The 21233-nt window shown below is 53.1% G+C and overlaps 2 protein-coding genes across 6 annotated transcripts in view; both read right to left on the bottom strand.

Annotated features, from left to right (window-relative positions):
• Positions 1–5353, bottom strand: part of IPO9 (importin 9) — a 53819-nt gene extending 48466 nt beyond the window's left edge. For 2 of the 3 annotated variants that reach the window (XR_009506576.1, XM_059943343.1), the window contains exon 1: positions 5160–5353. Coding sequence is in view for 1 of the 3 variants with exons in the window: in XM_059943343.1 (XP_059799326.1) it covers positions 5160–5322 (163 nt within the window). In the remaining 2 variants the exon portion in view is untranslated. Of the gene's footprint in view, positions 1–1389; positions 1494–5159 lie in introns of those variants that run through there. The other variant, XM_059943355.1, reaches the window with a different exon arrangement.
• Positions 5354–12722: 7369 nt separating this feature from the next.
• The window catches only part of NAV1 (neuron navigator 1), a 209986-nt gene continuing 201475 nt past the window's right edge, over positions 12723–21233 (bottom strand). For all 3 annotated transcript variants that reach the window (XM_059943309.1, XM_059943329.1, XM_059943319.1), the window contains 10 exons: positions 20895–20992; positions 20637–20732; positions 20259–20418; positions 19682–19917; positions 18848–19002; positions 18623–18694; positions 17993–18189; positions 17408–17526; positions 15789–15986; positions 12723–13589 (listed from right to left, as the gene is read on the bottom strand). In XM_059943309.1, the coding sequence (XP_059799292.1) occupies positions 13494–13589; positions 15789–15986; positions 17408–17526; positions 17993–18189; positions 18623–18694; positions 18848–19002; positions 19682–19917; positions 20259–20418; positions 20637–20732; positions 20895–20992 (1427 nt within the window). In that variant the 3' untranslated portion in view covers positions 12723–13493. The remainder of the gene's footprint in view (positions 13590–15788; positions 15987–17407; positions 17527–17992; positions 18190–18622; positions 18695–18847; positions 19003–19681; positions 19918–20258; positions 20419–20636; positions 20733–20894; positions 20993–21233) is intronic.

Here is a 21233-nt window from a genome sequence, read left to right as displayed (position 1 = left end):
TTCTCTGTTCAAAAGCTTTAATGGGAAAGAAAATCTTCAAAGAGTATCATCTAAAGACAAATTTTTAAAACAGAATGGATAAACAGAATAGATTTTCTTCCCTACAGGCTCCCAGAGTTTCAAAAACAGTGACATGATTAACTCTGGTTTGGAAACCCCCCAAATTCAAAGACAAAGAGCTCATGTGCATTAGGTTACAGGAAGATATAAGAGGGAAAATATCAATTATTATTTTATTTAACCTAATTTAGTCTGTCTAGACCATATACCCATTAGAAATACAGGATATCAGTCGCCATAAAAGAGTTTCATATCATAAAATTTAATTTTATTTTTAGTTAGTTTAATTTTACCTTACTTAAAAGCTCTATGAAGCATCACTGACAAGATGTGACAGTGGTGGTGTGCGGGTGATGAACTCTGTGCTCTATAAAACTCACAGGATGAAAAGCCAGAAAAAACCCTCATGTTCTCTGACTTACTTTAACTCTGATCAACACCACTGCCTTATCCACTGATGACTTCTGTGAAGTAGGAAAATCTTATTTACAGACATTCACTTAACAGAGATCATACAATATTTTTTGATGAAGTATAACTAAGTATATCCATAAAGAAAAATTTTAGTGTGTGTTGGGGGATTTCCAGTTTTTCTGAAATTAACATAATTTCTTTAGAAAGCATTAGAACAGCTGAATAACTTACTTTGGGATGATTAAGGCAGGGAAAATACAAGAGACACAGACAGACAGAGCTGTTTTATTCTGTCTTCCTTGAAAAGGACCAATTCCAGATTAAACTAAGATTCAATCTATGAAGTTAGGCCAAAGGGGGACATTCTCAAGTGGGCTGTATGAAGTTAGCTTTCTAAAGCCATTTTCGTTAAGAAATTTAATTTCTCTAGTTCCCTTTCCCAAGGTGAATAAGGACAGACCTGTTCGGTTAACCTGGGTTTGTACCCTGACTCTAAGTGGTTCTGGATTAACCTTTAATCCAACCCAAAATGGTAGCCTCTGACTTCCTAAGGAAACTTTTGCTCTCTCTCCTTAATCATTCTCTGCCGCCCTCTCTGGTTTTCCTCGCTCCTCTTTCTCTCATTTCACCCCACTTGGCAAAAACACGATCCTTCTATAACTTTGCTGAGAAGGGAAGATCCAAAGGAGAGCATGGAGGAGAAAGGATAAGCTGAGAAATACATGCTCCTGGTCTTAAGGGTCGACTGGAGACGTGAGGCTTGGACAGTCAGGAAGGCTCCTACTAGGAAGAACTGGGGACAGGGACTGTCTGGGAAGGAGGGAGTTCTGAGGAGAGCTCTGGAGAAGTCCCCCTTTCTCACAGGGTTTTTCACAAAACCACAGCTGAAAGGAAAAAGAAAACTGCACCACTGGCCTTTTTCCGAGCGTGGCCGCCTTCCGCTCGGCTCAGTGCCCGCCACACGCCCAGGAGTGCGTCTGGATCCTGGAGGGCTCCCTTCGCAGGTGACAGTGCTTACGCTACACTGGAAGAGAGCCAGAAAAGCGCCCATGAGAACCAGAAAGCGAACTTCCACCAGCAGGATCATCTCTCTAGGCACCTAAGATGGGGAATCAACACAGATATCTCGGCAGCGTCGGATGTCAGGAAAAGTGAGGGAGGGATAATCCCCCCTCCCCAGCTCAATATAATGGTGGTGGGAGGAAAGAAAAAATGTATCTTCTGTGACATATCTGCTGGGAGCAAGACAGAAAAGACTAAGTCAAGGCCAAATGTCTTCATTTCTAACAGACAAAAGAAATAACTAAAAGAAGAAAATGACCTAGGGTCTAAATCTAGTCATATGAGAAAGCCTCTGCTACACTGGCTGGCCTGGAGAATTAAAGCTTCAGAATGGAAGCAACACATACCACCACTCAGGTGATGCTCTCAGAGGACAGTACCCAGGGAAGAAAAAAAAGGAAATAACTTCGTTCTAAGATATAAAAAAAGTCAAGCATAAATACACCAAAAAAAGAGAGCTGACATTGTCAAAAGTCACGATCTTGTAATAAGTCACACAAAAAAGAGCTCATAAAGCTGAGTAGAGAACATTAGACTTTGACGTAAGAGACCTTTGGCAGTTCACAAACTTTCCTTCTCTTTAATTACTGTGTTTATAAGATGCTTGATATGATCCCACCTAGTAAATAAAATGGAATTAGAAGAATGCTCTAACAGATCAAAAAGACTAATTCTTACTTTACTGAGGTAGAACTAAATTCCTACAAACCCTGTTGATAAAACTCAAAATCTCAGTCTTCCTAAGGAAACAAAAGGGTACCAATTATCTGTTGGAATACTGTATAGCAGAGGAACCTCCAACTTTCAAGTAATAAGTTTCTCAGTTCAGGATGTGAGTGCTGTCTGAAGAAGGTGGCTAGTGGCACCATCTCCTCTGCCACTTAGCCCTGTTAAATAGGCTTTCACTAGTCAGAAGGGTTTGCTGGGTTTCCCTCAGATTCCAAGCGACTAGGGAAAACAGCAAGCACAGGGACTTGAGAAAACCATCCCAGGACACCAGGCTGGTGGGCATAGCCTATCTTCATCCTTTCAAAATTAGCCCACTATACGAGTCAGGTGGATCTCTGACATACATACCCTTTCTTGGATTAAGAGGACAGGTTCCCATTCTGGAAAACATGGTAACTGATAATAGGCAAGTTATTTCCCGGAAAATACCAGCTGGCAGACTGAATGACCTGGATGTACTTTGGGCTCCAGCACCTCCATTTTCTAAGATAACTGCTGCTTAAAACCTCCTCTACTCCAGAATCTGGTCAGAGCATGGCAACCTCTCTTATCTGTCCACTTAACAGAGAGTTGACAGCTGACCTGTGTCTTTCCCCCCAAATTAAATTAGAAATTGTTCCCTTTGTCAAAGGGAATAGATGGGTTAATCTTAAGGATCAGTTGGGACCAGTCTCCCACGTGAGGCAATAATAAGGCTCATAAAGACAGTGTGGTTATTTGAGGGGACAGAGGGACTAGAAACAACCAGATCTGGTTGTCATCCAACCTTGGGCCTCTTGGAACCAAAAAAGGATTGAAAGAACATACATAATAATAGACACCAACTCCCAGATTCCCCATCAACTCCAAGTTTTAAGGAAGTGTGTTTCCCAGGACCAGAAAGCAAGGTTTCTTCCACTGGGATAAAACTAAAACATGAAGCAACTCCAAAGGAGTGGAAAAGATTCACTCACTTGCGAGAACGGCTGCTCGCCTAGACCTGCAGGGTGTTGATCTAACAGTGGGAGCAATGCCCTGTGCGTCCTCAGGCCAGACTGCTGGCTAAAGCCGGGCTGGGAAGGCACACGCTCTGCTTTCATTAAAGGAAAAGAAACTGGCCGCGCAAAGGAAATGTGTGACACTCAGACTGAAGAGAAGACAGGAGGTACTCTGGACCCCATGGCAAAAAACAACTTGTTACAGGCCACAAGAAGGGGAAAGGAGAGAAGCAAGGTGCTGTATCTGAGGAACGGATCACCATCCGCCATCTCAAAAAGAGGTTACTGAAAGGGGTGGATTTCTATAGTTTTTCAATAAACAAAACAAATTAGACTATTTAAAAACACAAACAACCCCCAAAGGGTCCAAAGTACCACATTGAACTCCACAGACTTGATTCAACCCTGCACATCACATCCCAACCCTGTGAGTCACATGCCTTCCTACTGGGTCACCGACAGCAGGCTGCTGTGTCAAAGCCTCTCCACGGCTCGCAGCACACTGGTAGCAGGTTCCCGGTAGGTTATGGGGTGTGTGTGTGGGGTGTGTGTCGGTGTCTGTGTGAGAGGGAGAGAGAGAATCTATTCCTATCAGTGGCCTAGATCAAATGCAAAATTCTGCACCTCTGTTTAATTTCTTATTTTGAGACCCAAAAAGATGAAGTAAGAGAGTAGAACTTCAAGAAGATCTCAAGAAGATGGTAACTGATTTTGCCTAGATGAGACCATGGTGTTGGCTAGAGTCGAAGGGATCAGAGCCCAATCGGAGCTGCTGCCGGACAGTTCAAACACGAGCGAAGGTTCACCTTCTGTAGAAAAGCACCAGACCTATGCCTGGGGCACCGGGAACCCTGGGTGTCACTCAGGGAAGGTACTGGACCTTCAACTTTATTCAAGTAGCAACTTGAATGTGATGAGGTTCCTTTGCTCTGCCACCCTTTCTCCTTCACACGCAAGGGAGGCAGAGACGTTAGCGTGAATAAAGAAATTTCACCTAGTAGGCTTAACAACTCCTACAGGTCAATCTGTGCACGGCTCCTCTTAGAGGATCTGACATTTCACAAGACAATGACGATTACAACTGGGCCTTCAAAATGGTCCTTAACCTGCTAGATCCCAAATCTCAACGTATTTCCAATAGAGATAATTTAGTTCTTCAAGAGCTCTCTCATGCTGCGGGAGAATATAAAATTAAATTTAAGTGAGCTTTGCCTTAAGTTCTTTTCAATAAAAACCCTCAGTCCATAGGCGGGCCAACTCCCACGGACACTCTGAGAGGTGGTGAGACCGTCCTGCTGAGCTGGAGGAGTCCGCAGGTTTGGAGTTCTGCCAGCGAAGCCCCGACAGGCCAGACGTATTCCTGACATAAACCCCGAGCGGATTTCCCTCCTCCTGTTTCAGGATCTAATGCTCTTCGGAGCGTGGCTGCCCCGGGCCTGGAGAAAGGCCCGCTCGGCAGGAACTGGAGGACAACCTCAAGCCAACGGCTTGTTTTCTCCTCCATCACTTTCAAGCTTCCAATAGGAGGAGGGGGACAAAGACACAAAGACAAAGGACGATCGGCTCCTCCGAACAGTGCCGGCCGCTCCGAAAACCGGCGGGGACGCGGCGGGGAGGGGAGGCGGCCGCACAGGCGTGATTGATTCCCGGGGAAACGTGCGGAGGCCCCGCCAGGCCCCCAGCTGACAGCCGCGCCCAGACCCGCCGTCCGGCGGAGAACGCGCCCCCGCCCCCCGCCCCCACTCCGGCCCCGCGCCCCGGCCCGGCGCCCCCGGCCCCGCGCTCCGCCCGGCCGGGCCCCAGCGGCCCCAGGCCTCCCCGGCCCACGACCTCCCCGGGCCCAGCCTCCGGCCGAAGCGCGGCCAGTAGTCAGCGCGGCCCAGACCCGCCGCCCTCGCGACGGTCCGCCTCACTCACCCTCCGTCACCTCCAGCACCTTAATCTGCTCCTCGGCGGCTGCCCGCACCTCCTGCACCGGGGACAGGATCCCGGTGAGCGTGTCCACCAACGCCTCCTTCAGCCCCTGGGCCACCGGCCCCGGCAGCCCAGAGGCCGCACCAGCTGCCGCCGCCGCCGCCATCTTGCTCCGCGCCGCGCGCCAGCCCCGCGGCCCAACCCGCCGCCGCCGGACGGCTCCTGCGCGCGGCCAATCCGCGAGGCCGTGCCTGCGCACTGGCCGGGCAAGCGCGCGTGGGCGGGGCCGCGGCCCGAACCTCCGGAGACAGCGCCACCTGCCGCGGGGACGAGAACTGCACCGTCTCCGCAGGACCCTGGCTGGGTGGCCAAGAGGCGGGGTTTCTCCTGCGGCTTAACGGCGGCTGGGCAGCCTCGCCGGGAGCGCAGCTGGTGACCTGTGACTCCACATGCACGGGTCCTTCACGCGTAAGATACCAAGTCAGGAGAGGGTGGGATGGGGATGGGTGAACGAGGCTTTAAGGAGAGGGTCGGAATTAGCTCCTCTTTCAAACCAACCGCTTTTGCCCCGAAACAAGTGAGAGTTTTCATCTCTTAGCCTCAGGAATCCAAAGGTCGGGGGAAGGAATCTGCGTGGACTGGGCAGTGGGGAGTCCATTGGTTTTTCAGGTGGATGAACCCAACCTCATGGCTGGACCGTGGCTGGCCAGGAGAGAGCAGCGTGGGAAAGGGAATTCCGTCCAGAGTAAGTGCTTACAAGTCCCATTGAGAATAAGTCCTACTAGCTGAGGAAGTATAAAGTTTTTTTCCAGGGAAATTATGGCTGGACCTTACAGGGTGGGGGGATAAGTAGTTAATATGGCCATCCTGGGCTGCTCGGGGACATGGCTCAAGGTGCAGAGACACTCCTAAAGCCTGGAGCAAGCGGAGAGGACTGTTGAGAGGGGTTAGCAGTGCAGGGCAGGGGCAAGCACGCGGCGGCACAGGGATGGGGCTGTCGTTGGAGTGCCAGGGTCAGAGCAAATGGGAACAGGCATTTCTTAGTAAGCTGTTCAGGTTAACTGCCTTGAAAACGTTTCTAGGAACCACGACTCCTTCCCAAGTGGCAACGGAAACCAGTTAGCAATTCCTAGCCCAGTTCTGAGACTTCAGAGGCTAAGCTGGTAACAGGAATTAAGTCACCTCGCCTGAGTATTCTTCCGAAAGAATGATTCCTCGATTATTTATTTTGAGGAGAGCTCTAAACCCACTTGCCACCTCCTACTAGAGGGCAGAGGTGGCTGTGTCACCACAATTTCGTAGGGGAAAGATGCCCTTTTGGACGCCACAGTTCCACAGTAGGACAGAGTAGGACTTCCTATTTTCCTTCTTTCAGTGGCCAGGAGAAGCAGAACTCTATTAGAACAGCTTCTTTTCTCAGAGGTTTAGTCACTTTTACCCCAAGAAGAAAACTTAGGCAAGTCCAGAGGGTGGTATGTTTTCAAACATCGAGGCAGTGGATGAAGGATTCAAAGAGCCCCGAGGTCTGGGCTGGACGTTTCGAGTTCTGGTGAAGGAGGCTGCGTCCAGTCTGCAAGCAGGACCCCACCCCACCCTCAACCAAAGGGGCCAAGAGGGTCCTGCTTAGGGCTGAGGATCAGATATCCAGGCAGGTGGCTCTTACCTCTGGGTTCGGCAAATGACCTTCCCGATCAAGGCACGTGCCAGGAGATAAATGGAGACGGAAACCAGACAGAGGGAGCTGGAGAAAGCTATAGGACAACACAGAAGATAACTTTATTGAAATGCAAATGGCATCAAACAGGTGACTCTTGGTGGGAGGAGACATGCCTGATGGACAGAGGGCCCAGGTGAGGGGCCTCTGGCAGTGATGGAGGAAGGCCTCTTCTGTGGCCCCGGCATGGATTTAACTTTCAACCACTTTGTTATTTAAGATGAATCACCGAGGGCACGGCCCAGCTCTCTTTATGATTGTTACCGCAACTATGTACAACGGCTCACTTTCTCTACATCAGATATAAAGGGGGGTAGGTTGAAAGAGGGAGGGCCAGTGATAAAAACCATAAACACACAGACACACACACATATCCTGGTTTGGGGGTTTGTGCACAATAAATTAAAAAAAAAAAGTGTTGCAAAGATTCCTGCCCACCTTCCACCTGAGGATCGCCATGCGTTTGAGAAACAAGATTCCATCACACAAACAGCGCTGCCTAAAACGGGACGGGTGCGTTAGGGACAAGGAAAGGAACCCAGAAGGGGCTGGAATTCATCTGAGAAAAAGATTGTTCTGTTAAAAAAAAAAAAACCAAAAAACCAAAAACAGCAAGTGGGAGGCCCTCACACAGCAGTGGCCCAGAGACGGGCTGGGATGGGGCTGGGATGGGAACCCCTGCCTTCCCATCCACATCTTCTGTCTGGAGACACAAGACATGGCCTGGATGCGGGGAGACCCCGCAGGGGCTGGACGAAGGACCCGGGGTGACTTTAGTGCAGCGCTTCACTCGCCTTCTCGTCCTCCTCCGGCTGCTGGGTCCCCGAGCTCAGGAGGCCCAATGCCGGATGGTTCTTCGTCCTCCACCCACAAGTGCCCTCGTGAGGAAAATGGACAAACTTGAAACAAAACCAGTTGTACGCACCTCATCTCCCACACGGCCCCACCAGCGGGGGTCTGTGAGTTTGGAAAGATATGAAGCTCCTTTCAGATTAAAAAAAAAATTTTTTTTTTATTCTATCGCCATGAGTAGTCGTGTGTCCTGGTGCGGGGAAAGGATGGATGACCCCGACGACTTGGTGCTCCACTGCCTCAACCTTTCTCCTGTGGACTGAGCAGGGCCGGGGTGGGTGTGTGTGTGGGGGGGGGGCAGGAGGTTCTGGCAGGTTTTCAGACCTGGCGATGCCCTTTAGAACTGGGGCAAGGGCGAGGGATGCTGCTAAGAGAACAAGTCTTCATGGAAATGCAAGTCACATTTTTAAACCGTTCTCATCCTATTATATCACCAGAAAAAAGGTGAGTAGACACGTCACCCAGCAGAAGAGCTACCTGGAAGAGCTCTCCCACTGCGTCCCCCCTGGGAAGCCCCTTAGGAATCTCAGAGCCATGACATTTTTCTCTGAAGGTTGTGTTTGACTAGGAGATGCAAGCATTCCCCCCTAACTTCTGCCCAAAGGCACACATACCCGTCCTTTCTGTTAAATGAAAGGAAAAACAGAATCATGAGGAAGCATGAGAACACTCTGAAACTAATGTTAAAGTCTGAATTATAACCTAGGACTTTATTTTTGGTCCTAAAGCCCCAGTGTGGGGACTCTGACCCTTGGCTTTCCCTAACACAGTGAGCTGCAAACCGTAGTGTGCAGCAGAATTACCAAGAGGTTCGTTAAAACACGAATCGCTGGGCCTTCTCCCCAGTTTCTGATTCAACAGGTCCGGGCTGGGGTCTGAGAACTTCATGTCTAACAAGTCCTCAGAGGCTGCCAGCACTGCTGGTCTGGAAACATATGTAAGAACATATTAAGAAACGAAAGAGGTGGGCGTCAGCTCCCAGTTCCGATGCAGAAAATATAGCAGCACACAATATGTTGTTTTGGCAGAAAGCTATGAATTCGAGTATGCAATGTCTGTCACGGGGGCCTATCCAATTAACTCACTTGTCGAGAAATCAGAATAAATAGTTTAGAGGAGGCAAAAAAAAATGAAAGAGGTGGGAATTCCCTGGCAGTCCAGTGGTTAGGATTCGGCGCTTTCACTGCTGTGGCCTGGGTTCAATCCCTGGTCGGGGAAGTAAGATCCTGCAAGCCGAGGGGCACGGCCAAAAAGAAAACAAAAAAAAGAGAGATGAATCAAGGGACCAAGTGTTCACTTACTTCCATGACCATGCCTGTCACAGTAAAGTCTCCGTGGCATAACCACTAAGAAAGAACCAAAACACCAAACTGGGAGGATCCAGTACACACAGGCTTAATTTTCCACTGTGTTGGTATTTCTGCAGCTTCCAGATTTCTCTTGGTGTCCTCACGTTCAGACTGTGCCGTCTCTCGCAGGGTCTGCGGCTGGAGCACTTGCTCCAGGCTGGGCTGAGCTGACACGCACACATGGACCTTCAGCAGTGGGCAAGCCAAGGCGGTGGCCCCCTGTATCCCTGATCAGGTTGACTGAGGGCTCATGAATATATAAAACGGATTCAACTGTAAAGGGCGTTATCCTCAGGCTTTGGCCTTCTGGGAACACAGTGTCCCTAAGACCATTTTCTTACGGCCTCTTTGGTGGGGGCCACGGACCAGAACTCACTAGTAGATATCAGTCATCATAAGAGAGTACTGGGGTTCCACTAGTGAACCCTCTGGAAGGGCACATTTCTCCCCATCAGTTGAGGGGGTTTGCTTATAGAGTCTATACTTACTAGCTTCAGCTTAGCTAAGGCCCAGGATTAAGGAAAGGGAAAAAAGTATGATGAGAAGTTACATTTGGTGACCCAGATGACTTTAGCCCTAGAAAGAATGCCCCGTTCAATGTGTGATTAGCACAAGCGCAACTTCCTCTTCCAAACGCCTTGCAATAAGGGTCCCTAAAGCAGCATGGAGGCTTGCCCTGATCCCAGCGTACAGGGCCAAGCCCCACTCATGCAGGCAACTTTCACCTCTGTGCAGGGTTGGTGTGTGTGAGGTGCTGGTGAGAAGGAGCAGGTCACCACTGCTTTCTTCCTCCTCTTGGACAAGTACAGGAAATAAAGTGACCTCAGAGCCTGAAGAGTGCCCCTCTGAAGACTGGGAGTCTCATCTCAGGGAGCTAGCAGTGAAGAAATGGTGAGATTAGGCCCGAACCAGGAAAACCAGAAAGCAAGAAATAAAAATTTTTTTAAAAATCACTATTTTGTCTTAGGTTCTTAAGGAGTATGGGTAGATGAGTGAGAAGGTTGGTAATTCAGAACCAAAGCTTAGCATGTGACCAAAGCTTAGCATGTCAACCGCTAAGGACTCTGCAATGGGGGCTCCCCAGGACCTCAGGAAACCCTACTTCCCTGCAGCTTCCCGAGGCTTCGACCACGTGACAGAGACGCTGGGATGCACTCACGCACACACAGAGATAAGCACCGCAGAGCTGCCTCAAAGCAGAAGTTTTAAAAAATACTCGATAAAGCTCAGAAGATAGGGAGTGGCAGACGTCAACTGCTCTTGTGAGAGAGACACACACAGACATCGGGTCCTCTGCTGGCCTCCATTACCTAGTACTTTATTTTTCGTGCCTAGGCAGGGGCTGAGGACAAATACACTGGACAAAATGCGTTGGTCTCCTTCATCCAGGAACGAGGGGCCGCGGCCGCACCTCTGCCCTGAAGCGGGGTTGGGCATTGAACCACGTGGTCTGCTCGCCGGCTTTGGTGAGGAAAGGAGTTGGGGGCTGGAGGTGGGGGAGGGCACACACTCCAGTCCTGGAGAGGCCGGATTCTTCTCAAGGTGCTGGGCGTTGAGAGAGTTTAGCCCTGGGACCCAGCTTTTCTTTTTTGAGGGATCCCAGTGGTCTCGACCAAGAAGCAGGGGTGTAGGTGGGAGAGAATGCTGTGGATCTGCACTTGCCACTCATTCCAGGGTGGAGGCAGTGGGGCTCGGGTTTCAGCTTCAGAGGACTCTGGATGAGCGCCCCGAGGGTCCTAGCACCGTGAGGAGGCTCGGCCTGCCCCAGTCGCCATGTCACCGTGGTTCCTGGGGGATGGCCAACGCCCACAGCCAGGGGCCCAGGTGGACAAGTGGAAACAGGGGCCCAGGCTCCGGAGGGAAAGCGGAGGGGCGGTGCCACTTCGCCAGATGGGGTCCCACTTTCTGGCGGCGAGCGGCTGGAGACCCGGGCTAAACGCAGCAGTCAGCCAAGAGCAGAGCGGTGGAGCCGGGAACGGAGATGAAACGCCGGGACCCGAGGCCTCCAGAGCCAGCCTGCTGAGGATCTACGTGAACTTCGCGGTGGTCTCCACGGTGACCAGGGAAGCAGGAATCGCTCTGGGGGTCTGAGGCAGTTGGAGTGGAGGAAGAGGGTCACCCCTTTCCTTTTTCTCAAGTAGCCAGTTAATACCCATGACCGAAGGCACTGGCTGGGCAGCACCGAGAACAGAGAGAAAGGCTCAGCCCCCGGGTGGAGACGGCGCTGGGAGCCTAAGCCCGGCCATGGGACTGCAGCCGGGGAGGGGCCATGAGAGGCCAGAGCCCAGAGAAGGCCCGCTCGGGTGTTTCCCCGTCCTTCCAAGCTAGAACGCCCACCTCTGGGGCCTCCTCCTTCTGCACGGCAGAGACCTTAAGGCAGTGATGTCAGCACCATCCTTGGACAGACAGCCTCTTCCCGCTCAGAATTGCATATTTTCCGGCTGAGTTGGGGGTCTCCACGGCTCTAGCAGCATCAGCAGACGTCGTCTCCAGCAGAGGCGAACCCGTCACCCACGGGAGCCACCGGGTGAACGCAGAAGCTTTTGGAGGGAGCAATCTGGACCACCTTTTGGACCTAAATGAAAGTCTTCTGATATCAAGATTCAGATGCAGCTACTCCTTGGTTTGGCGGGACAGAGCGATCCTGGTTAGTGATTAGTGTGCCTGTAGGTTCTGATAAGGTCTTGTGCTACTTGGGGATCTGAAGAGCAAACACTTGGGCGCAGGCTCATCACACATCCCTGGTCTGCAGAGCCCAAAACCGCAGCCTCACCAGGCAACCCAGCGCGCCGGACACCTAGTCACGGGCTTCTCGCTGGCTGGCTCCTGGGGTTTTGGCTCCATTTCTCAGGTGATCCTGAAGGTCCAGAAAACAAGGAGATGTGTGCATTTAATGGAAGTTAACATGTCCTACTAGACTGTGAACGTAAGGGCCCACGTCTTTTTTTTTTTTTAACCTAGTGACTTGTACACGGTAAGTGCCCTATAAGTGCTTGTCCAATGAAGGAATTAGGACTGCCGAAACTTCAGGGCAACTTCTGCAAAAAGTGGATCCCTTCGGAAGGCAGATCTCTGCCACCAAATCAAACTCCTTATATTCTGATTGGGAGCATCTCACATGGATGTCCACTCCTAAGGGACTAGTCACTTGTTCTAAACCAACAGTAAAGGCCGGCTGGGGATTTTGGATTCAGTTGGGCAAAGCGGTCGCCATCAGAATAGTGCAGCGAGGGGCTCCACAGGCCACAGGACAGAGAGATTTCCAGTTTCCGGTTTTCCTCCAGTCCACGGGGAAGCTCAGATTAGATCTTGTATCAGGGTGAGGTGATGCGCTCTCCTCCAGAGGCTGGCCGCCGGGCTCCAGGCAGAGCGTGTGTTTTCTCAAAAGGGACCTCGAGGTCCCTCTTGTCCCACTGCTGAGCCAATGTTTCATGTCCCATGTGAGCCCCAAGGGTGGCAGACACAGTGGCATGGCAGGTGTCTAGCTGGTGCCAATCAGGTGGCATCGGGCTCTCCAAAGAGCGACTTGGAAAAGCAACGTGAGCATCTCGTGGACGTGGGAGGAAATGGGAGAAAAGAAACCAAAAAAGAGGAGGAGAATAAATAGGCAAATGGGAGGGGAAAATGGAAACAAAACAAAAAACAAAAATAAAAAGTAAAAAAAGTAGGGTTTATTGACTCATGCGTGTTAAATTAGAGGCTGAGACGGAGCCGGCGGTGCTTCTCCAAAGGCTGTGGTGGCACCTCTGGGGTCTGGCAACTTCTCAGATCATGGCCGTCTCGTCGGTGCCCCCATGTGGTCCAGAGGGCAGGGCGGGCGGCACGCTCTCTGCCCAGGCAAATGGATTTCCTCCCTCCAGCTTCAGCTTTTCTTTTTTTTTTTTAAACCCTTTACAGGTTGATTTAAACGTTTTTAAATCACATGCTTCTTTTTTCTGGGCTGCAGCCAAATCTCGGGGTGCGGGGAGAGCTGTTGGCAGTGGTGACGGAACTGGGCAGGGTCCGCGGGAAGGCCCGGGGGAGCCGCCGCCTCCCCCGGCAGACCCCCCCACGGGGCCGTGTCTCTGAGTTGTCTGTGAGCATCAGTTAGGAACTACTGCAGGCTTGTGTGATGTCTCCTGAACCCCTCCCCAGCAAACTCAGGAGTTTGTAAGTGAGACAAGGAATCAAGGAAAAAGACCCGGGATCGTCTTTTCCCCAAAGTCACAAGAGGAGGCCAGGAAAGGTACCTGGGGACACAGGTCCACCCACCAGTCCCAGCGGGGGTTCTTGAAGGTGCAGCACCAGGAAGCCGCCCCCTCCTTCCACCTCCCCCCTCCTGTCCTCGTGGCCAGAGAGCCAGCGCCCAGGAGGAAGCGGGGAGGAGGAGGCCGCCCGCCGCAGTGCCCGCGTGCTGCTGTCCTGTGACTGGCCGCCGGGCCCTCAGAGCGTGGCCTGGAGGTTGGGGTCCAGGATGCTTTCTCGGTCTGGAGACTCGATGTAATTGGCGGCCTCCTGAAGTTTCAGCAGCATGGCCATCTAAAGAGGGGCGGAGAGACAGTTACGGAGAGTTGGGACCTCGGGAAACACAGAAAATCAGACTGTGGGTCTGGTCCTGGGTCTGCAAGGGGCTGAGAGCCCAGAGAGTTTGCGGCTGTTTCAGGAAGAGGCCAAGATGACTGCTTCCACCCTGTGTGTAAGCTCGAATGCGGGGACCAGCCCTCGGGAGTGCCGGGCAGGTAGGGTGCTGCTCTGGCCGTGACGTGTGGGGAAGGCCAGAGGGCAGAGCCACCTCCACCCCGCAAGGTGCTGGCGCTCCCGCAGATCCGACCAGTCCCAGGAGGGGGTGGGAAGGGCCCAAAGACCGTCTAACAGCTCTCCTTGCAACAGACCACGGCCCAGCGGCTGCACCCAGTGCCCTTAGGACCTGCTTCTCCCTAGCTCCCACCGCATCGCTTCAGCGGGGGCTGAGCTGTGCCGCGCGGCACGTGGGATCTTAGTTCCCCGACCAGGGATCGAACCCGCACCCCTTGCATTGGAAGCGTGGAGTCTTAACCACTGGACCGCCGGGGAAGTCCCACCTCCCGCCCTTCTTCCTCAGTTTCCCTCAACACTTCACGACTCTGACTCTCCATTCAGCTAAGGAAGCCTCGTTGCCTCTCCATGGCTCTGCCTTCCGCCTCTGTTTCCATGATATTCGCACCCTCCCGATTTAAAAGCCTTTTGACACAGAGGACACCTGTTTTCTACAAGGTCAAAATTTAAATAAAATGTCTTAGGACTAAAGTAGAGGAATCTCCTACTCGAAAAGGTAAAATTGCAAGGTCCTGGAGTTTGTGCACGTTAAGTTTTTCAGACCATCTGCCAAATCATCCTCCAAAACAGTGACTGACAAATGCCCCACCAGCAGAACGAAGGTCCAAGCTTCCCCACACACACGATTCTGCAAACGTGAAACAGTTATCTCCTTGTAATACGCGTCTCCTCAGTGATTAGGGAGGGAAAGGGTCTTCTTCTGTTTTTTTTTTTTTTTTTTAAATTAATTAATTAATTTATTTATTTATGGCTGTGTTGGGTCTTCGTTTCTATGCGAGGGCTTTCTCCAGTTGCAGCGAGCGGGGGCCACTCTTCATCGCGGTGCGCGGGCCTTTCACTGTCGCGGCCTCTCCTGTTGCAGAGCACAGGCTCCAGACGCGCAGGCTCAGTAGTTGTGGCTCACGGGCCTAGTCTCTCCGCGGCATGTGGGATCTTCCCAGACCAGGGCTCGAACCCGCGTCCCCCGCATCGGCAGGCAGACTCTCAACCACTGCGCCACCAGGGAAGCCCTCTTCTTCTGTTTTTATTGGCCCTTTTTTTAATAGTATTTTTTAAATTAATTAATCTATTTATTTATTTACTTATTTATTTATTTTTGGCTTCGTTGGGTCTTCGTTGCTGCGCGCGGGCTTTCTCTAGTTGCGGCGAGCGGGGGCTACTCTTCGTTGCAGTGCGCGGGCTTCTCATTGTCGTGGCTTCTCTTGCTGCGGAGCATAGGCTCTAGGCACACAGGCTTCAGTAGTCGTGGCACACAGGCTCAGTAGTTGTGGCTCGCGGGCTCTAGAGCGCAGGCTCAGTAGTTGTGGCGCACGGGCTTAGTTGCTCCGCAGCACGTGGGATCTTCCGAGACCAGGGCTTGAACCTGTGTCCCCTGAATTGGCAGGTGGATTCTTAACCACTGCACCACCAGGGAAGTCCCTTTATTGGCCCTTTGCATTTCCTCCAGTCAACGCCTGCCCCTTGCTTCCTTTGCCCATTGTTGTTCTGCGTGGCAGTTTTGCGGGGAAGGGTCACGTGTTCTGGGTGTCAATCCTCTCTTGGTTACGAGCACTGCAGATATTTCCCCTAGTTTGTCACTTGTCTCAGCTTACTTTCTAAGGGCTCCTGAGGTCCCTGGACCGCGGCAGCCCCCAGGACGACACCAGGGACCAGCAGCGGGAGCAGGACAAGCACCCATGGGTCCCACTGCTCTCCTGCTCTGGCCGCCGTTCCCACCTGGGCTCTGCCCGGACCCGGGTCTTTGCTAGAGGACACACACCTTGCTGGTGGGTGGCACTGTGTAGCTTAGCCCAGGGTTCTGATGGCCAGAGTTTCCCACCCACTGGCCTCATGCTTGTCCCGGCCTCTGGGCCCCAGCGGGCTGTGGACGAGGGTTCAGTTCTGTGACACTCTGACTTTTGCCTTAGAGCGGCCTCTACTCACCAGCGGGTCAGAGTCCAGGGAGCTGGGGGTGCTGTCCTTGACCGTCCTGTCCTCAGGGGGCGAAGCAATGCTGTGAGGGCCCACAGTGGGTGGGGGCAGGTGGTACAGCTTTGACTGGTCTTGTTGGGCTGACGGCCAGGGAAGAGTGTCCCGGACCCACTCCACGGGGTCCTCCCAGGCGGCTTTCTGCCCGTGAACCTGGAGAGAAGGAGAAATGTGATCACTGGGCGAGGAACCCGCAGATGAGAGGCTTGTTTGGTGGAGTCTCCTGATGGCGTGTGTACTTCCTCAAACGTAAAGCTTGAGGCTCTGATCCCTGTGGGATTTCCTTTGAGTTCCCCAACAAGGGAAGTAAAATAAATTGGCATAAATTGGTAGAAACCATTTTGGAGGATACTTTGGCAGACTGCATTAAAACTTAACACGGACAAATCTTACGACCCTACGATTTTATTTTCCAAGTAAATTCTTTCAGTTTAGTAATACCTTTTGAAAGAAATTTCAACTTTGTTGAAATGAGATATTATCTGTGTAAAAATGATGTAAGTCGGGGGACTTCCCTGGTGGCGCAGTGGTTAAGAATCCGCCTGCCAATGCAGGGGACATGGGTTCAAGCCCTGGTCCGGGAAGATCCCACGTGCTGCGGAGCAACTAAGCCCGTGAGCCACAACTACTGAGCCTGCGCTCTAGAGCCCGCGAGCCACAACGACTGAAGCCCGCGCACCTAGAGCCCATGCTCCGCAACAGGAGAAGCCACTGCAATGAGAAGCCCGTGCACCGCAACGAAGAGTAGCCCCCGCTCACCGCAACTAGAGAAAGCCCACGTGCAGCAACAAAGACCCAACTCAGCCAAAAATAAATAATTAATTAACTTAAAAAAAAACACAAAAAAGCTTAAAAAAAAATGATGTAAGTTGGAAAACTATTAATAACTGTGCAAATTAAATGAAATAATGATACACTGCATCTCTAGAAATCTACCATATCATCAGGCAGTGTCTATCAGTGACACATTACTTCTATGGATAATACGTGACCAGTAGGGTCTAGTCACCGCATCACAGGTCATTGGATCATGCCCTAATTAACACGTGAGAAAACTAAGGAGGTTTTAAAAAAAATGACATTTTCCTTTCACACCAAGTTCTTATTCTAACTTTTACTTTTACAAGTGTTTTCACGTATTTCATTTGCCTTCGCAACACTGCCAGTGATTTAGGCAGAACAGAATTTATACCACCTCCTTTTTTACACATGAGGATATTAAACAGTTTAAGCAACTTGACCAGAGTAACATTTTTATTAGTAGTTAGTAATGAGCTAAGGCTGTAATAAGGTTTTACTTAATTCTTTGCTCAATTATTTCTCTCTCTGCCCTGATCCCTAGAGCAGAGCCAGAAGGCCTAGGGCTGGACACACGGCCCCAGGGTCAGTGGTCATTTAGCGATTTGCTGAACGCTGGCCGAAGGCAGGAAAGCAGCGTGGTCTGTCCAGTGCCTCACCCGACCTGTCAGGAGGAGACCCTAAAGATCTCCGTGGCCCCGTGTCTAACCCTGTTCCCGCTCTGTGACGTGGGCCAGCCTGGCGTCTGGGCTGAGCGGAGTCGAGGGCGGGCTCACCTTGATGCCGTCCTTGGCCCCTTCCTGCAGGTAGGGAATGATGGAGTTGTTCCATAGGTCAATGAACCAGGTCCGGAAGTCCTCAATGCCAATGGGGCAGGACAGAAAGAAGCAGGGGCCTGGGAAGAGGACAGGGCCGTGAAGATGGCCGAGAACCTTGCTCTCCCTGGTCATCTGCCCCCTTGGCTCCTTAACACCAGGCAGAGGGTCTCATAACCACAGGGTTGAAAGAAGCGCAGGGCTGGGCTAAACTGAGACTGAGGTCAGGACGGGCGGGAGCTGACAGCCTTGCTGCAGCCTCGTGAACGATGCCTCCCTGGGTGGACGGGAGGTGGGGAAGCGAGGGGGAGCTTTAAACTCCCCCGAAATCCCTTCCCCCCTTCTTTCCAGTAATCGTGGGGAAATGAGGGCGAGGGGTCAGCTCTCTGATGGCTGACTCAGGGTGCGGACTGCGCCGGGGGCGCTGGCGCAGTGACTCAGGCACAGGGTCGGTAACTATGTGCTGAAGACACGAGAAGGCAAGGGAGTGCCCCCGACCCCGGCCCCCAGGTGCGGCGCAGGAGGCCATGGCAGGGCGGGCCGTACCGATGAGGAAGTCCGAGGTGCTGTGCTTCTCCAGGAAGGTGTGCAGGTGGTACCACAGCTTGGGCACCCAGTCCAGCACCCGCAGCACCTCCTCCCTGTTGGCGTTGACGTCGCAGTCCGACTCCACCAGCTTCCTCCTCAGGTAGCGAACCAGGAAGCCGTTGGCGGGCTCCACGTTGTTGGAGAAGGTCAGCATCCTGCGGCCAGGGATGCGAAGGGTGGGGCGGAGTGCGCGGGGGCGTGTCCGGCTCATCCCCCGCGGGCCCATCCCCCTCTTCCTCCCACTAATGCCCGTGGGGTACGCTGAACTCAGGGCCACGGCAGAGCTGACTCTCAGATCGGTGACCCCCCTCAGGTAACCATCTGACCTCACTGGCCTGGACAAGGGGCGTGCGGGCACAGAACCTGAACCTCAGCCACGAAGCCGCATCTCTCAGTTTTACAGTCCTCTCCTGTCTCAGGGGTCCGTCTCCCCCTGCACTGACACAGCACACACACCTGCCCTCTCCCCAGCCCACAGGGCTCCGCTACTTCTCTCTCCTTCTGCTACGCCTCTGGCCACATCCTGGATTGAACTGATTTACAGACTCGGGTAGGGTTGGAAGGCTCATCCAGGGCCACAGTCCTTACCTGAAGCTCAGATGCAAGCCGTGATTGGGTGTCATTTTCACCGGCTGATTAGTGGTGCCTATAATATAGGGACTGTGGGAAGAGAGAGAAAAGATTTGCTTAGACATGCCTGAACACTTGCTTTCTGCCATGTACCCTCCCCCGACGCCCATGGGAAGCTCACAGCTCGGGCTGGACCGGGCTCTCCTGCCCACTGTGATGAAGCTGGTCCTGACCGCAGCTTACCATTTGTGATACTTGCAGGTCAAGGCCCCATTGACCAGCTCGCTGATGGAGGCTGCTTCACTCAGGTCATCCAGTAGGATCACCAGGGGGACATCCCCAATTCCTGTTTCCCGGTCTATCTGGTTAGCCAGGTTGGAGAGATACAGCTGCAGATCCTGAAATGAAAAAAGGCAGTGGGTCAACACTCGGTAGCAGTGAGCCCCTGGGTGAGCCTCGAAGAGAAGGGTTTCAGAGAAGCTGAGCTGCCTCTGGATCCCCTGGGGCCTTGGTTCCTGTTTGACGCGCTTGGACATGGAACTACGGAAGACACCACCCCAGACCGATCAGCAGTGGCCCAAAGGCTCAAAGCAACCTTCTGAAGCAGTGGCCCCTACAGCCCACAGGGTTGGGGAACACACGCTTTTCTTCAACGGATTTACACCAGGAACCACTCCTAATGGACGCGCCTCCCCGTGGGGCAGAGGTGGGGGCCAAGGTTTGAAGCCACGGCACAGCGTCGGGGGGAACTCGGGAGGCAGCAGGACCTGGCAGGGGACAGCACAGTAGTGACAGTTCTGAGTGCTTCCCTGAAGGAAGCCCACAGTCAGAGACAAATCCTGGAGAGAAAGGAAATGAAAGAGAAGCGGGGGACTGACGAGGTGGGCAGAGGGCCACTGGGACATGAGGGGACAGAGCGCGGACCGCGGTCCCTGCTGGGGTGCCAGCTCCCGGAGGCCCGGGGAGGGAGGAGACTGGAGCAGGGCTGAGACGGGAAAGGGGGTCGCCGAGGGGCAGGGAGGTCAAGGCGGAGGCGAGGAAGGGGAGGGAGGACGGGGCAGGCGGGGTGGCGGCCACCTTGCAAGACTGCTGGTGCATGTTGAAGGTGCTGACGATGCCCTCGGTGACCTCGCGGCCGGAGCGCTCTACCAGGTACTCGGCCAGGCGGTTGGTCAGGTAGGTCTTGCCGGTGCCACTGGGGCCGGAGAGGACAAGGCGCCGGTGCTTGAGCAGGAGGCCAATGTAGTGCTGCATCATGGGCTTGGGGATGAGCGTCTCAAACACCAGGCTGTCCACACACTTCTCCTTGAGACCTGGACCCCAGCCCCCGACGGCGTGAGCCTGGGCGGGGGGCCCTGAGGCTCGCCTTCCTCACCCGGGGACCCCGCGGGAACCCCCAGGCCTGGCTCTGGAAACGTGGGACAGGCCGTGCGGTATGGGGGTGGGCAGAGGGGAAGCCCAGGCCGGGCAGAAATGTCCTGCAAACGACAACATCCCTGGGACAGGTCGGGACCGGGCTCGCTCATCTTACATCTCACGGTGACCTTCACCCTATAGCCCCTCAACCAGTTCTTGCTCAAGGAACGCGTGACGGACCACCCGACGGTCTCCACCCCCCCATTCCTCAGCCCCACACCCAGAAGCGGGGACTGACCTTTGAGGGAAACTGCTATGTTGTTGACCCCTCGGCGGCAGGGGGGCAGCTCCGGGGGCTCCGCATCCAGCAGCCGTTTCACGTGGCTGACGCTGTAGCCGTGGATGGACTCGGTGCTTAGTCCCAGCGTCGAGGCTGGGTCCATCTTAGAAATGTAGTCCTGACGGGACAGGAGGGAGAGAAAGCAGATGATGGAGCAGGACACACACACAGACATGAAGGCCACGAGGAAGGTAGTGCTACAGGGCACAGAAGTCGATGGCGAAGGGGAGGAGCAATGTCTGTCCCACTGAGCACTCCTGCACAAAACCTCAGAGGCCCCCAGACCCCAGTGCCGCCAGAGGCCCAGCAGACCCTCTGAGTTCTCGCATCCCTTACCTTGAACACCTGGAAAACAGCGTCATCCAGCAGCTTCCAGTCAACTTTCCCGCTGACCTTGCTGCACCCCAGGAAGAACTCCTGCTGCTTCAAGTCCTGTGAGGCCAAGGTAGACGCACGTGAGCCCAGGGCAGATGGCTCCAAGAAGGGGAGAACGTAAAAGGCCTTGGGAGCTGAGTACTGTGGGTTCGGGGGTCCTTAGAGCCCAGACTTCCTTGGGTAGAAATGACAGTGTCACCCCCCCCCGAAGTTCCTTACCCCTTTGATGATGTGCTGTGGGGGCATCCTCACCACCACCCGAAGAGTCACTTCCTCCTTTGGACCAGAGGTGCTGATACCATCCATGGGAGACAGGTCTGGAAGTGAGAAAGAGGACTGTTGGTTTGGCGGCATCCACAGGTTTTCCTACATCTTCCTGCCACTAGCCTTTTCCAAATACGTTTTTCTCTAACCCAAAAGTGAAACTGGAGACCAAGCCTGAACGGTGATTAAGGTCTTAGGACCACAACAACCCTCGGTGTCTCAGGACACCAGCATCGGCTTGGCGGCAGCACTGGTACGCCCCTGACCCAAGGAAGCCGCACCAGAGCGAGCGGG

This window comes from Balaenoptera ricei, chromosome 1 (assembly GCF_028023285.1).
Source record: "Balaenoptera ricei isolate mBalRic1 chromosome 1, mBalRic1.hap2, whole genome shotgun sequence".
NCBI classification, from domain to species: Eukaryota; Metazoa; Chordata; class Mammalia; order Artiodactyla; family Balaenopteridae; genus Balaenoptera; species Balaenoptera ricei.
The sequence above is the reverse complement of the archived record's forward strand: the minus strand, read 5'-3'. Positions and strand labels throughout refer to the sequence as shown.